The 12826-nt window shown below is 45.8% G+C and overlaps 1 protein-coding gene across 7 annotated transcripts in view; it reads right to left on the reverse strand.

Annotated features, from left to right (window-relative positions):
• Positions 1–12826, reverse strand: part of dlg1 (MAGUK family member discs large 1) — a 735259-nt gene that overhangs the window by 184066 nt on the left and 538367 nt on the right. For all 7 annotated transcript variants that reach the window (XM_055076706.2, XM_055076707.2, XM_055076705.2 and 4 more), the window contains one exon: positions 6010–6045. In XM_055076706.2, the coding sequence (XP_054932681.1) occupies positions 6010–6045 (36 nt within the window). The remainder of the gene's footprint in view (positions 1–6009; positions 6046–12826) is intronic.

Genomic DNA, 12826 nt, shown 5'->3' on the forward strand with positions numbered 1-12826 from the left:
GCGTTCTATGACAAACAGTGGATGCGGCGCCACGATGGTTTCCGTCAGGTAAAAGAAAAAGGAAAATGGAACCATGTAAACCAGACATACGCTCTCCAAAAGTGGCTACCTATGAGCACGGGCCAGACGATCCCAGCGGCCGCCCTGCACGGAGAAGCCTCGATAAAGTCTAGTGCCATACAAGACCGCAGGCGCGCGGCACAGCCATAAGACAAAGGTGAGAAAACAGAGAAAAAATTTCTTAAGCCATACGTACACCCGAACGAACACGGAAGACTTCACGGAGAGCACGAACGCAGGAAGGAGAGAGGCGTGTAACGGCCGAGCACGAAACTTTGGCGCGCCTGGACACGTTGCTTCCATCCCTGACGTGATCCCCGCGACAATAAATGACGTGTTTTCTTCCTCGTCCCCCTCTCCCCCCTCCCCGTCCAATCCTTCCCACTCCCTCATCCCCTAAGCTCATTTTTCTATCTTTCTCGAGGCATACGTCCCCCTGAAGGCCCACACGTCGATAGCGGTCGTTTCGTCGCGACTGGCCACGCATGCGCGTCTTGCCTTTTGTGTTGCCGTCGCACGAGACGGGCCAACAAAAAAGCGCCGAGCACTTTGGCTCCGTTAGCGGTCCCCAGCGCCATATTGGCCCAGGAGAGCCGAACACGGAAAGCGAAAACGAAGCGAACAGCACGAAGCTCGCCAAGGAAAAGCCAGACGTCGTACATGTGGCGTGCGTAAGAGCTGCTTCGATGGATAGCCAAACAGAATGGTGCCTTTCGTACACATACGGCACTTGGAGCAAAGCGGCAGAGTCTGACTTATAGGAGCCTCAAGAGGTGGGGGAAAGAGAAGGAGACACTGGCGTAAAAAGTGTACCATGTGGGTCATGCATTTTTTTTTGTCTACTTGAGACACGACAACAAAAAGTGATAAAGGATAAAGAGAGAAATACGGCTGTTCGTAAACTTACTTGGAACTCTTACGATAAAATCTGATTTCCCCTACCGTCAAGCTCCAACACAAATGCATGTCGTAGGAGGCAAGTGCCTATTGCTAGCGGCTACATACACATGATGGCATTACTATCTTCGCAATATACCTTACACTAGAAAAACAAATGGGTGAATGCGTACAGGCGAAGTCCAAGGCAACAAATATGGATCGCCCAGCTCGAAGTGGCCGAAAGGTATATCTGTAGCGCAGTCTTTCAGCGACTGATACGCGTTCCATGACTCGTTATTGAATGCCGAAACCTCCATATCGGCGTAAGCTTCACGCGAAGCGCGAAGAGCCACTGAAGTTCCTGATTGCGTGGAATGAATGAAATACGTGCTATGGCTAAGCCGGGGAACGTCCATTGGGTATCCTTTACAATGACTTCTGGGCTGTTTCGAGAGGTTAGGTCAAACGATTACAGTATTTTCCACCGCATGTCAGTAGCAGTGAGAAAGACAGTCAACACGACGAAGTTGACTAGGACGCTTCTACGTAGGGATAACGTATACCTATTCGATCCCACACAGAAGCACGCACCAGACACCTGTGTGGAAGCTCCGCACTCTTTGGGCTCTCAGCGGGACGTTCTTCCGGCCTAACCTTTGTGTATTTGTCGCTACATTCAGCCTCTCTCACCCTTTTCCTTCTTAAAAAAAAGAACAGGAAGGAGGTACAGAAAACAGTACTGCATGCCTACAACGCACTCATAATCATTATTACTGATAAGGCAATGCGATTGTTAATGCAGTATCTCGCAGACTGTAATCTGATGCTATTTGATTCCTAACACTCCATCTTGCGGTTACTTAAGATGTTTTAAAGTATCATTCATCACTTTATCTTTCGGCTTTTATCAGCATTGCATTACAGCTGCGTTTGTTTTTACTTTTTTGCATGCGCTTGCCTTACCGTATTTTTGTTGCTTTGCGTACTTGATATGAGAGGCCTCGTTATGGTAATTTGATTTCGCGACTTCTCACAGTGCAGTTTGGAAGCTACATAGTTTCATCGCATATATTGAGAGAAAGGTTTGATGATACGAAATGCAGAGAGGTCGGCCAGAGGTACATTCTTCTAGCCAGCTACTCTGCGTTGGGGGCAGGGAAGAGTTAAAGTACGAGGGAAGAAAAAGGCGCAAGGTGGCTAACGATGATGAGGAAAGATATAAAGCATATAGTAAGCAATTTGGACTGCTTAAAGCCTACAGTCCAGGCTCGTGCTTTTTTAAGTATCAGGTAAGGCCTGGATGGCCTTAAAACTCCATTTAACGTCTGCCCATGGGCCTAAAACAACATCCTCATCGCATATATTGTCACGCGTACAATCTTTTGCTTCGTGACGGTGGCCATTTTACACCGGATTTTGAATTTCATCGATTTGGCGCTCGGCGCAGAACGCGCCTACTGAATCCGAAAATTATTTAATGATTTCTCACTATCTTTAGCGAAAGAGCCTTGCCTAAACTGTTTTTGAGAGCGAAACGCGAACGCTGTTGTGCATTCTCGAACATAAGCGAGCACGGGCGACTATTCTGGAACGCACCGTAATAAATGGAGAATCAGCGGACGGGAGCAGAGTTTTGGCACTTGTTTGGTTGGTCAACGTCACAATAGCGTTGCTTCACTCCTAATTATCTCCTAGAACACTAAGTGAGTTAAACAATCATGGCGGCGGATGTTACATGGGATAGGTTGTCTCGTTGTCGAATGGTCCCGAATGTGACTTTCGATTGGCCCGCAATAAGGTGTTCACCACGGAAAACCCAAACGCAGCAGAGAAAACACGCACACTTCCTTGAAGATTCGTCCGTAGAAGCGGTAGACGCAATTCTTTATTTTGTTTTCTCTCTTCTACTTTGTAGCAGGATATCATATTTCTATCGAAAGTAAAAAAAGTCAGACCATTTTAAGAAGTAAATATGTTCGAAGCCAGACGGTGGATGGACGGGAAAGAAGCTCTACGTGGTATAGGAATGAGCTCATATGTCTATGATCTCCTACGCAAAGACTGGCATATAGTTGGTGAGAAAAGCCGAAGTTTTCGTTCCATGGAGCGAGAAAGCTTTCCAGATTTTAACACAGTGCGGATCCTTTATAAGTAGAAGCAAGTCCGACCAATATCTTGCGCAGACAGACGGAGTCGCATTTCGCTTCACGCCACCGAAGATTTCGAGATCGAATATCGTGATAGGCACCAGCTGGGCGCCATCGCCTTGCGTGTGGGTAATGAATTCCTTCAAAAAATTATCGGCCAAGAAAAAGTAAACTCGGAATACTAACAAGGCCTCCGAAAATGGCAACTTTGACGAACACAGAAATCGGACAGAACAAAAGGAAACGCAAGAAATAAAAAATAAATAAAGATGGAATCGGCAGATATTGGGTTCAGATAGAGGAATATATTACATAGCAAAAAAAAAGACCTAAAAAACAAACAAGCATGAAAGCACAGGGGAAATAACACAAGGAAAGTTAAAATAATGGATCTCATCTAATATGCGGATATCGCGAAATCTACAGAAGCGGAAGGGGAATCCTGCCGGTTGTAGTACCGAGGACTGGTTCGAAGCCAATAACGTCAAACGTATTCGGAAACAATCAAGAAACTGCCGACTCGATGAAAGGGAAGTTTCTGCCCAGTTAGCGAGTAGCAGATGGACGACCACACGGCCTTAGCCCCGGTATAAGAACTATAGAATACGCGGACTTCTCAAAAAAAAAAAAAAAAAAGGTTGAGGACAGCACGAGCAAAAAAAAAAAAAAAAAAAAGGAAAGACCCCTGCTGTGCTTCCCTCTGCGATTTTAAGCTATAAACCCGTCGTCGAAAAGAGCAGCTCGAGAAGAAGCAAAAAAAGAAAAAAAAATTCGGAAAACCGATACCGCTGTCGAATGCACTTAGATGTAGCGCGCGGAGGGCAGCAGCCGCTTAGGAGTACGGGCAGAGCACATGCCAAGCCAGCGGAGTATGCAGGGCTCGAAAGAGCAAAGCTACAGCTGATTGCCTATAGGCACTTTAGGGTAGTACTTGATCGCAGACTGCCGAAGTTCGACCAGTCCGTCAAAATATAAGAAAAGAAGGAGGGACAGAGAGAGAGAGAGTGAAGATGAAGATATAAGTATTGAAGGAACCTGCCCCGAACGTACTATGTACAAAGAGTGCTGCTGGAGGTACAGGCGAGGATTACCACTTCTCTTGGTTGTATTATTTCTTTTCATTTTTTTTTCCCAAGCCCCCTCAAAACCAAACGTCGAAAGCGCTCTAGTTCAGAGGAGCGGAAAACTGGTGCGCGCGCGCGAGGGGGAGAGTGAGTGATTCGTGCTTCTTGATATTCTGCCAACCACGCCTGCTGAGCTGGCCTGAGCGCGGTTTGCGCAAGCGCCTAGCGAGTCCGGGGCTTCATTAGCCGGCTGTGTATCAGTAAGTGTAGCCCTCCGCAAACACAAAAGGGGCGACGCCGCGCCAGCCACTCATTGCCGTTCATCCCAGCGCGGCGCGCTCAGTTGTTTCCCGTTTCTTCTCCTTTCCCTAATAATCAAAAGAGGAGAGAGGAACCCCGGCCGCTCCATTCTTATTCCCTGCTAGTTTTCTTTTGCGAGAGAATGCGCTCTCGTTCGTAACGACTAGGAGAAAAAACGCAACGACCAGTAGAAACCAACAAAGACGGGAACATCGGAACAACAACGAAAAAAGAAAAGTTCGTTCCCGAACGAATAGTCAAACTCGGCTAAGAAATCAATATGCGGCACAGAGAGGGAAAGATGCAAGCACCCCGTATTTCGCTGACGTTTCTGGCTCTTCCGGCAGTGAGAGAGAGAGGTTGGAAGAGGGTTCAGAACGGAATGCGCGAGACGCCGCGCGCGTTTTGCGCGTGCCGCCCGAACGTCCCTGCTGGCGGAAATTGCATTATAGAGCGCCACGAGAACGAGAGAGAAGATCTCCAACGGAGTTGAGCCTTCTCAGCCGCAGACGGAAAGCTTCTTTCGTGCTGCTCCGAGCGTGCGGAGGAGCGAACGTTACGTATGCGTATTTCTGTACGTTCAACGGAGCGTGACGGCTATCCCGTATAGATTGTGCGATTATACTTGTAGACGACGCTTTAACCACAGGCGCATTGTTGTAGACACTAATAAATTTGAAGGAGTGCACGACAAAGACGCCAGTAAAAGGCCCTCAGCTCGCGCCAAATGAGTAGTCAACAGTGGAATCAAGGATTCATTTTTCGCACCGGCTTCTTTCTTATAGGCGCCTCATATTGATCCCGTTCGCTTCTTGAGTCGTGTAATACAAGCTTCTTTTTAAATTTATTTATGGGAAGCTGCCCGGCTGAGCACTTTGAGCATGTGCGGCAGAAAACTAGCCATTTTGTGGGCACTGTAAGGTGAACTCACAAGCTTGAGATCACGCAAGTCGCCAAGTCATTGAGGTCGGCATAGAGGCTCTTACGCAAGGAAAGGAGCCATTCTACAAGTGGCCAGCACGTGCAGTCAGCCACAGGCGCGCTCACGCTACGCACGAGACCCTCGCGGCGGAGAGGACGGAGACGGACGGCCAGCAAATTCGTGAGGAAAAGCGGGCGCGCGAAGATGAAGAGAATTAAAAAGGAAAACGCGCCCCGAACATTAAATAACACACAAAAGAAATGACGAGGCCGACGAAGTGATTTAGTAGTGCTAAATGGGGATGGGCATGATGAAATAAAAAAAAAAGAAACTTCGACTACTGACAAATATGCAACGCGCGCAATATGCAACGCATTCTTGGCTTAACCAAGCTAAGCCTGGCCATTTTTTTCTTACGTATATATGAAAGGGAAAATTTTGCATTGACCCAACTGGAGCACGAAGCTAATCCCAGACCAGAACAAATTTTTCTTCTACTGCAAAGCGTCCTTTCTGAGAAACCCGAGGGTTTCCTTCGTAGATTCATGCTTCAGTCGGGTTGAAGACCATTTCTCCTTATATATACACTCTGAAAATGAGAGAAGTCTGGAGGGAGGCTGATGAGCTCCATGCTTACCTGATCGCTGTCCGGAGCCTGCCAGCTGTCATTGCTCTGCAACAGAGAAGAAAAAAATTGCGATGTAGCACGTTGCAAACATGCAAAACCAGAGAAGTGTCAGAAACTGTGTTTCTCTGGAGGAGAGCAGTTTTCATCCACGATAGGGCTAATGATCGTGCGTACACCACCGGCTCATGAAAACTTTTACATCAGAGGAACAGAGAGAAAAAGAAAAAAAAAAAGACAGACAATGAGGCTAACCACAACAAAGATTAGTAGAATAGAAAATTAAGCTCAGTGTATCATTCCTTAAAAAAAAGAAGTTCGCGCCGAAACCCCAACGCCGGTACGTCAGTGTGACGTCACAGATATCACAGTATTTGTTTCGTACTTGGGCCGCGTTGGCTCAGCAAACGTTCGCGAAACTTGCCATATTCAGTGTTTGGCTCTTTTAGAACACAACGTAGTCGATATTTAGCGCTAAAGAATTAAATGGACCCTAGGAGACGCTGTAAAAATTTATGACGTCACAGACTGGTGTTTTTTTCATATTACGGAAGAGTAATTTACTGATACAAAGTAAATCGTTTTTTTTCCCTCTCTTTAGGGTACCTTCAAACCCCAGACAAATGGGACGATGGAAGCCGGCATCTCCCCATAAAGATTATCGCCGTGGGAAAGCCAGCTTTAAGGGGGCATGTATAAAACTTAGAGAACCAAGCAGGCATTTACGTAAGCTGTAGGTTTTGAGGTGCTTAGTACCATACCATGGCGCCTTCGACATGGAGCCGAGGTGAATCTGTAGGTCAGTGTCAACGTTTAAAAAACAGCCAGAGCGATATCAAAATCAAGTCTTTCTTTCTTTTTTTTTTTTGACGTACGGTTGGTAGTAAACTGAGACACTACGGGTATCTGCACTGCTCACCTTTTCGCTCCAAAAATATCCCCATTATACAGCTCCCATTAGCGACACTAGTAATGTCATGCACAAAACTGAACTTATGCAAATCAGCAATTGAAAATGAGCGAATGAGTGAAAACTAATGTCAAATAATTAGGGCAAGTTTTTTTTCTTTTTTCTTTCCTTGAATATGGCCCGTTTTCTGAAGAAGCTCAAAGGAAAGAGGAGGTGCTTAAAATTTGCTGGCTTCCACTGCTACACGGGCTCAAGAAACCATCGGCACCAACGTAGGGATTTTGCAATAAAATTCGACCGTTTCAGTGCAACTGCGGCGTCCGCTCTCAAACAGCCACCAGTACACGTGTTGCGCATACCCTAGACATGAAGGCCCACGTGAAAGCGCTCTCCCGATTACATTGCTTAGATCAAGCGAGACGATGTTTGTATTGAAGGAATGTAATGAAAAAAAAAAAAAAAGAAATTGACAATCACTTAAGTATCATTACGTGATTTGAATGCGACAGTATAACGGCTTCGTTAATTAATTGGTTACGTTCACGATACGTGACGTCACACATTGTCGCGTGTCCTTCACAACTCTACCTTAATCCACCTTGCTCTAATTTGTATCAACCTCAATCAACATAAATCCACTTTAATCTATCTCAATTCACTTTAATTCACCTTCATTCCCTTACTTCACCGTAATTCACTTATTTCCACCTTAGGTCAAATTACTCTAACTTGTTGTAACTTTAATTCACTTTACTTCACACCAATTCACCGTGGGATTTCGCAGTGCGAGCCGCAGCAGGTTCAGGAGCGGGAACGTGACGTCATCACTTGGTCACGTGGGTTTTGGTACCATCGGATGTTAACGTTAGACGCTTGCCGGATTTGCCGCTTCATGGGGCATATAATGCTTCCGCATTAAAAAAAAAAAGTCAAGATGCTAATAGAAGCGACTCCAGGGTGTCTACCAAGTTGACATTTCCAAATTCCCTGAGTGTTCCAGGTTTTCCCTGAGTGCCTTTGCAAAATTCCCTGAGTGATCCAGCACTATAATTTATGTCAAGATGGGCTGAAACCATATCGCCCAAAGCTGTCACTCTCTAGTAAGCATACGAAAAAAATAAAATAAAGCTACTTAATCCAATTCGAATACTAAGGAGTAGTGTTTATGTTATTCAAAAAGAGAATAGAAAGGAGGGATTAGTAAAATGCACAACAAATCAAATGTCTTCGAAAAAAATTGCAAATCGAGTCGGACATTCTCAAATATGAATTAAATGGAGATGCATACAGAAGCAAATATTTTCGAATATGAGTTATTTCTATCAACAGATAGCAAGCTCAGTAGTATGAGGCCCGAACTTTGTCACAATTGAGATTCTCTCTCAACAGCTCGTAAGTCAACTTCAACTATCCTGACATACTCTCAGCCCGCGCATGACGTCTCAGTGTTGAGTTTCACTGCTTTAAAAAGTTTATTTTGGCATGGATGAGGGACACCTCCATCTCGGCATCAGCCAGCCCTTTGTTTTTTGAGCTCAAGCTCCTTCAAAACAGCGGCAGCACGCTTCCTTTCCCGTTCATTCCTCATGGCGTAGGTTCTTTCTGTTTTTGTCCTCCTCCCGCCACTCGTTCACCCCACGGACCATTTGAACATCTTCTTGGTCAGTTGCACAGTCCACGTCCGGTTTTTTGAACTCCCTAGGGGCTGCGAGAACGTCCGAAAAATCTCAAACCGCCACAGGCACATTCGAGAACGCTCTGAAGGGCTGTCGGTACACGTATTAGGCATATCGGTGCTCGTACTGAGACAGGAAATACAGGATGCACGCGTGTATAATTAAGGAATACATACTATGTCCCGTGGCAATAGCCCCTTCCCACGCTTGTTACGCTTCTCTGCAATACTTTTCTGTATGCTTCACCAAGTAACATTTCTCTACAGAGGCGAAGCTGACTTTTGAGAACCGGCATTATGCAACGCACCGTGCTTTCCAAGCTTCTAAGCCAATCGCAAGAAGCACGATGGCGGAGTTCGTGCAATTGCTGACAGCAGCGAATTCTTTCAATAAAGAACACGGCACCCAACGGCAAGAAGCTTCATAGCGAACGTCGAAGCAGCTAGGCCTAGCGTTGCCGCAGTTACAGCTGTTAGCGGATCTGCGCGCGAGAGCGCCTGTTCGAGACGACGAGGCAATCAAAATGGCAGCGGTGGTGGCTTTGATTAATGCCATTTCGGACCTGTGGTCACGGCAAAACGTCAGCAAAATCGGACGGCGAAGAGTTCTTGCGTCCGAAATTTCAGACGTTCTGATGCATTAACTCTATGGGTTACGTGGTGGTGCCGCGAAGCCGCCCAAATTATCGGGAATCCGGAAAGTCGGTCGTTGACTGTGCACTGGCAACTCCTCCAGCCAACGACGGGGCGTCAAAGACGATTTATTACGATTCCTGTCTGTTACTCGAGCCAGCATTACTGCGACTTTCGGCCCTTTCGATAAAGTTACAGCTAATTTTCCCTGATAGAGGCACAAATTCTCGGAGTTTTTCCCTGAGTTTTTCCAGACTACTCAATATCCCTGAGAATTCCCGGTTTTCCCGGTTGGTAGACACCCTGGAGTATAAGTGGTCCACCCCACTTTCACGTTAGCGTAAAAATAAGGGAAGTCAACGCATGCGCAACTTCAAATGTATGAAGAAGAACGTACTCGCGTCCCCTGCACCCCACTCCGCCCCTGATGCGCCAGTAGTTTACAAATTGGACCTCGAAGTATCTCGTGCAAATGCCTTAAAGTAACGCCTTTAGCCGCACACGCAAATTGCGTCGCATACAACAGCAGCAAAGGTGCAAAAAAAGGAGCTGAGCAAGGCACATTAAACGGAACACCAAATTATAGCAAAACAACGCCCCCAGCGTCCTTGTTTCCTCCTCCCGGATCCTCACTTTGAACTATCCTATATATACATATAGAAAGACGAGAAGAGCAACTTCACGGGAGGGTGTGTGTGTGTGTGTGTGTGTACGGTTTAGTATATATATATATATATATATATATATATATATATATATATATATATATATATATATATATATATATATATATATATATATATATATATATATATATATATATAGAGAGAGAGAGAGAGAGAGAGGTGGCGTAACTTAAAAGGAGCAGGGGCTTCGATTAAAAGGAGCAGGGGCTTCGACAACGCCGGTACAGCAAGATGTTGCAACCGAAAGGCACACGGCGTATTTTGCAACGCTTCCTTGCATTTCCCTTGTTTTTACCGTTCGTTGTTCGCTAGTCCAAATCCGCGGCTCCGCTATCGCCAGGATCGGCCACACGGCGCGACAGATAATACGATATGTATGGAACTGGAGGATAAGAATTGTTAGAAAATAAGGCCCCCGACGCCCCCCCCCCCCCCCTTTTTTTTTTGCCTCGTTTGTCTGTCGCCATGACAAAATGCGTTCACAATCCTCGCACAACACACGAAGACGGAAGAGGCGTTGCTACTCGAGACACCCAAACGGACGAAAAAACGTAGGCAAGTTTCTTCCTCCTCCTATTAAAAAAAAAAAAAAAAACGCGAATAAGAACAATACAGAAATAAAGCAAGCACCTTCACTGTACCAGCACAAGCCCTCCCATCCCCTTTCCTCCTTTTGTTTTCCAAATTTCGGTTCATTCAAAATGCAATATGCGAGACGAGCCTTACTGCGCCGCACGCGTACGTTTGCGCACGTTACTTATTCCTCTTTGCGCCAGCGCAATTCCCACCAAAGCGCGCCCGTCTCTGCGCGTCTTGCGTGCATTATGAAACGGATTTGCATTCGCGGCACTCGAATTTTGTTTCTCTCGTCATCTCTCGCTCTCCCGTACTCATATTCAATTTGTATCGCACCGATTCCCCTCCCCCCCCCCCCTCCCTCCCAACACACACAAAATTTTTTGCTGCTGTTTTTTTGTTTACAGTCGTAAATCGCACGTGCTATAGCCGAGTACAACGAGAACAGTGCCGCCATCAATGAGAGAGAGAGACAGAGAGAGAGAGAGAGAGAGAGAGAGAGAGAGAGAGAGAGAGAGAATTAATAAAAGGAACACTATTACCGTGGTCACGCTGTGCAGGCGAGACTAGGGAGGCGAATTGCTCGCAGGCGCATGGACTGCTTTCTTAAAGCTCTCGGACAAACTTTAGAGTAATGGAGTACATAAGGAAGTCAAGACGAACGCTCACAGCACAGTTAATGCGATTTCAACGCAGACGAGGAGTGATAGCTCGTAAGAACAATGTTGCCATAGCTCGAAATTTTTCAGCGCGCACTACGCGCTGTTACAGAAAGGGGGAAGGATTTGAAACGAGATAGGAGTACCGGTGAATATCATTTTATTTAAAACAAACAGGGAAAAAAAAAAGAAAGGGAAGGCAGAGGAGTTAACCAGACGTGCTCCTAGGTCTGGTTAAACTAACGAGGGTCGTTATGCAATTCTAGCGCGCTTAAGCTAATTACTGGCAGCAATACATTCATGGAGCTTATGAGCCCTACTGCTGCCATGTCTTCAACATCCGGAGGTTGCTGTAAACACTCTCGGTCTCGGGTGCTTTCTTGCACCCGCTACACCTTGTGACACCTGACCCATAGCCATGCTTGGTTAATTTATAAAGGGACAATCACTGCCATTAATGTTAATTACCATCCAACATTACATCGTACTCTTCTGGACATAACGCAAGACAACGGTAGGATTTTACAGTGACACCATTAAACGCAAGGATTAACTCTTACAAGCATTTCTATTTCCTCAGAACGACTACAGATTGGAATAATCTTACCAATGACGCAGTATCACAAACGTCACTACAAATGTTTGAAACCCATCTTTAATTTTCTAACATTTAGGTACTACATTATATCCTTGTGTTGCATTTGTGTGTTATATCTTTGCATTTCTGTTCCTTGATTTTGATTTATGATTTCCTTTGGAAATATGTTTACTGTTTCCAACACTCTACTGTACTCTGACGAAGGGTAGTTCACCAGCCGAAAGGGTTATGTAACCTGATCTGACAGACAAGGAAAACCTCAACGTCTTGCTATAAGGAGTACCAAACACGGCTCACATGCGCATGATCTAAAAGCACAACCGAGTTATTAAAATTATGTGCGCCTATTGAGCGGCAAAATTCAGTCGCTTCGGTCTGACCTTACACTAGCTTTTCCATTGTAATAAAAGAATTTCTTCCTGCGCCGGGAACCGAGTCCAAGCGAGCGTTTCACAGAGCGCTCCCGACAAAACAGTTCAGCACAACGCGCCGATACAGACGGCACAGCAAGAGAAATGAGCTAGAATGCGTAGAAGGAAATGCATAAATGAAACCACAGAAGTCTCCGCGTGAAACGCAGTGTAACATACGGGGATTTAACTACGACGGCGGTTTTACTCATGAACGGAATCATTTCGTGTGACCTCACAGGAGCAACAGGATTGACGAAACTGTGCATGACGCGGAGTGTACTTGTCACATATAACCACGCTTAGATACAGCCGCACACCCCTCCTCCACACAAAAAAAAAAAAGAGAAAGAGAAAAAAAATCAAGAAAGGAGGGGACAGGGTACCCTAAGGTGACATAAGATCTCAGTTTATTATAGATAGATAACAAAAATCAATGTCTGTCGAGGTTTGCTCGCCGATCGCTGAAGACAGGCGCCCACACTACATTTCGCACCTGGTTCTCGGGGGGAATGGAGGCAAGGGGGAGGTGCTGTGTTTTCTGGACGAGGCTTCAGCAAACTGGCGTCCTGTATACGGGCTAAAAAAAACCAGATGAGCGAATACAAAAAAAAAAACTTCTTTCGAAGTTAACTTTAGTTCGAAAGACAAGGCATTTGCTTCGCGCTGTCTCAAACCGCAG

The sequence above is a fragment of the Dermacentor andersoni genome, chromosome 2 (genome assembly GCF_023375885.2).
Source record: "Dermacentor andersoni chromosome 2, qqDerAnde1_hic_scaffold, whole genome shotgun sequence".
NCBI classification, from domain to species: Eukaryota; Metazoa; Arthropoda; class Arachnida; order Ixodida; family Ixodidae; genus Dermacentor; species Dermacentor andersoni.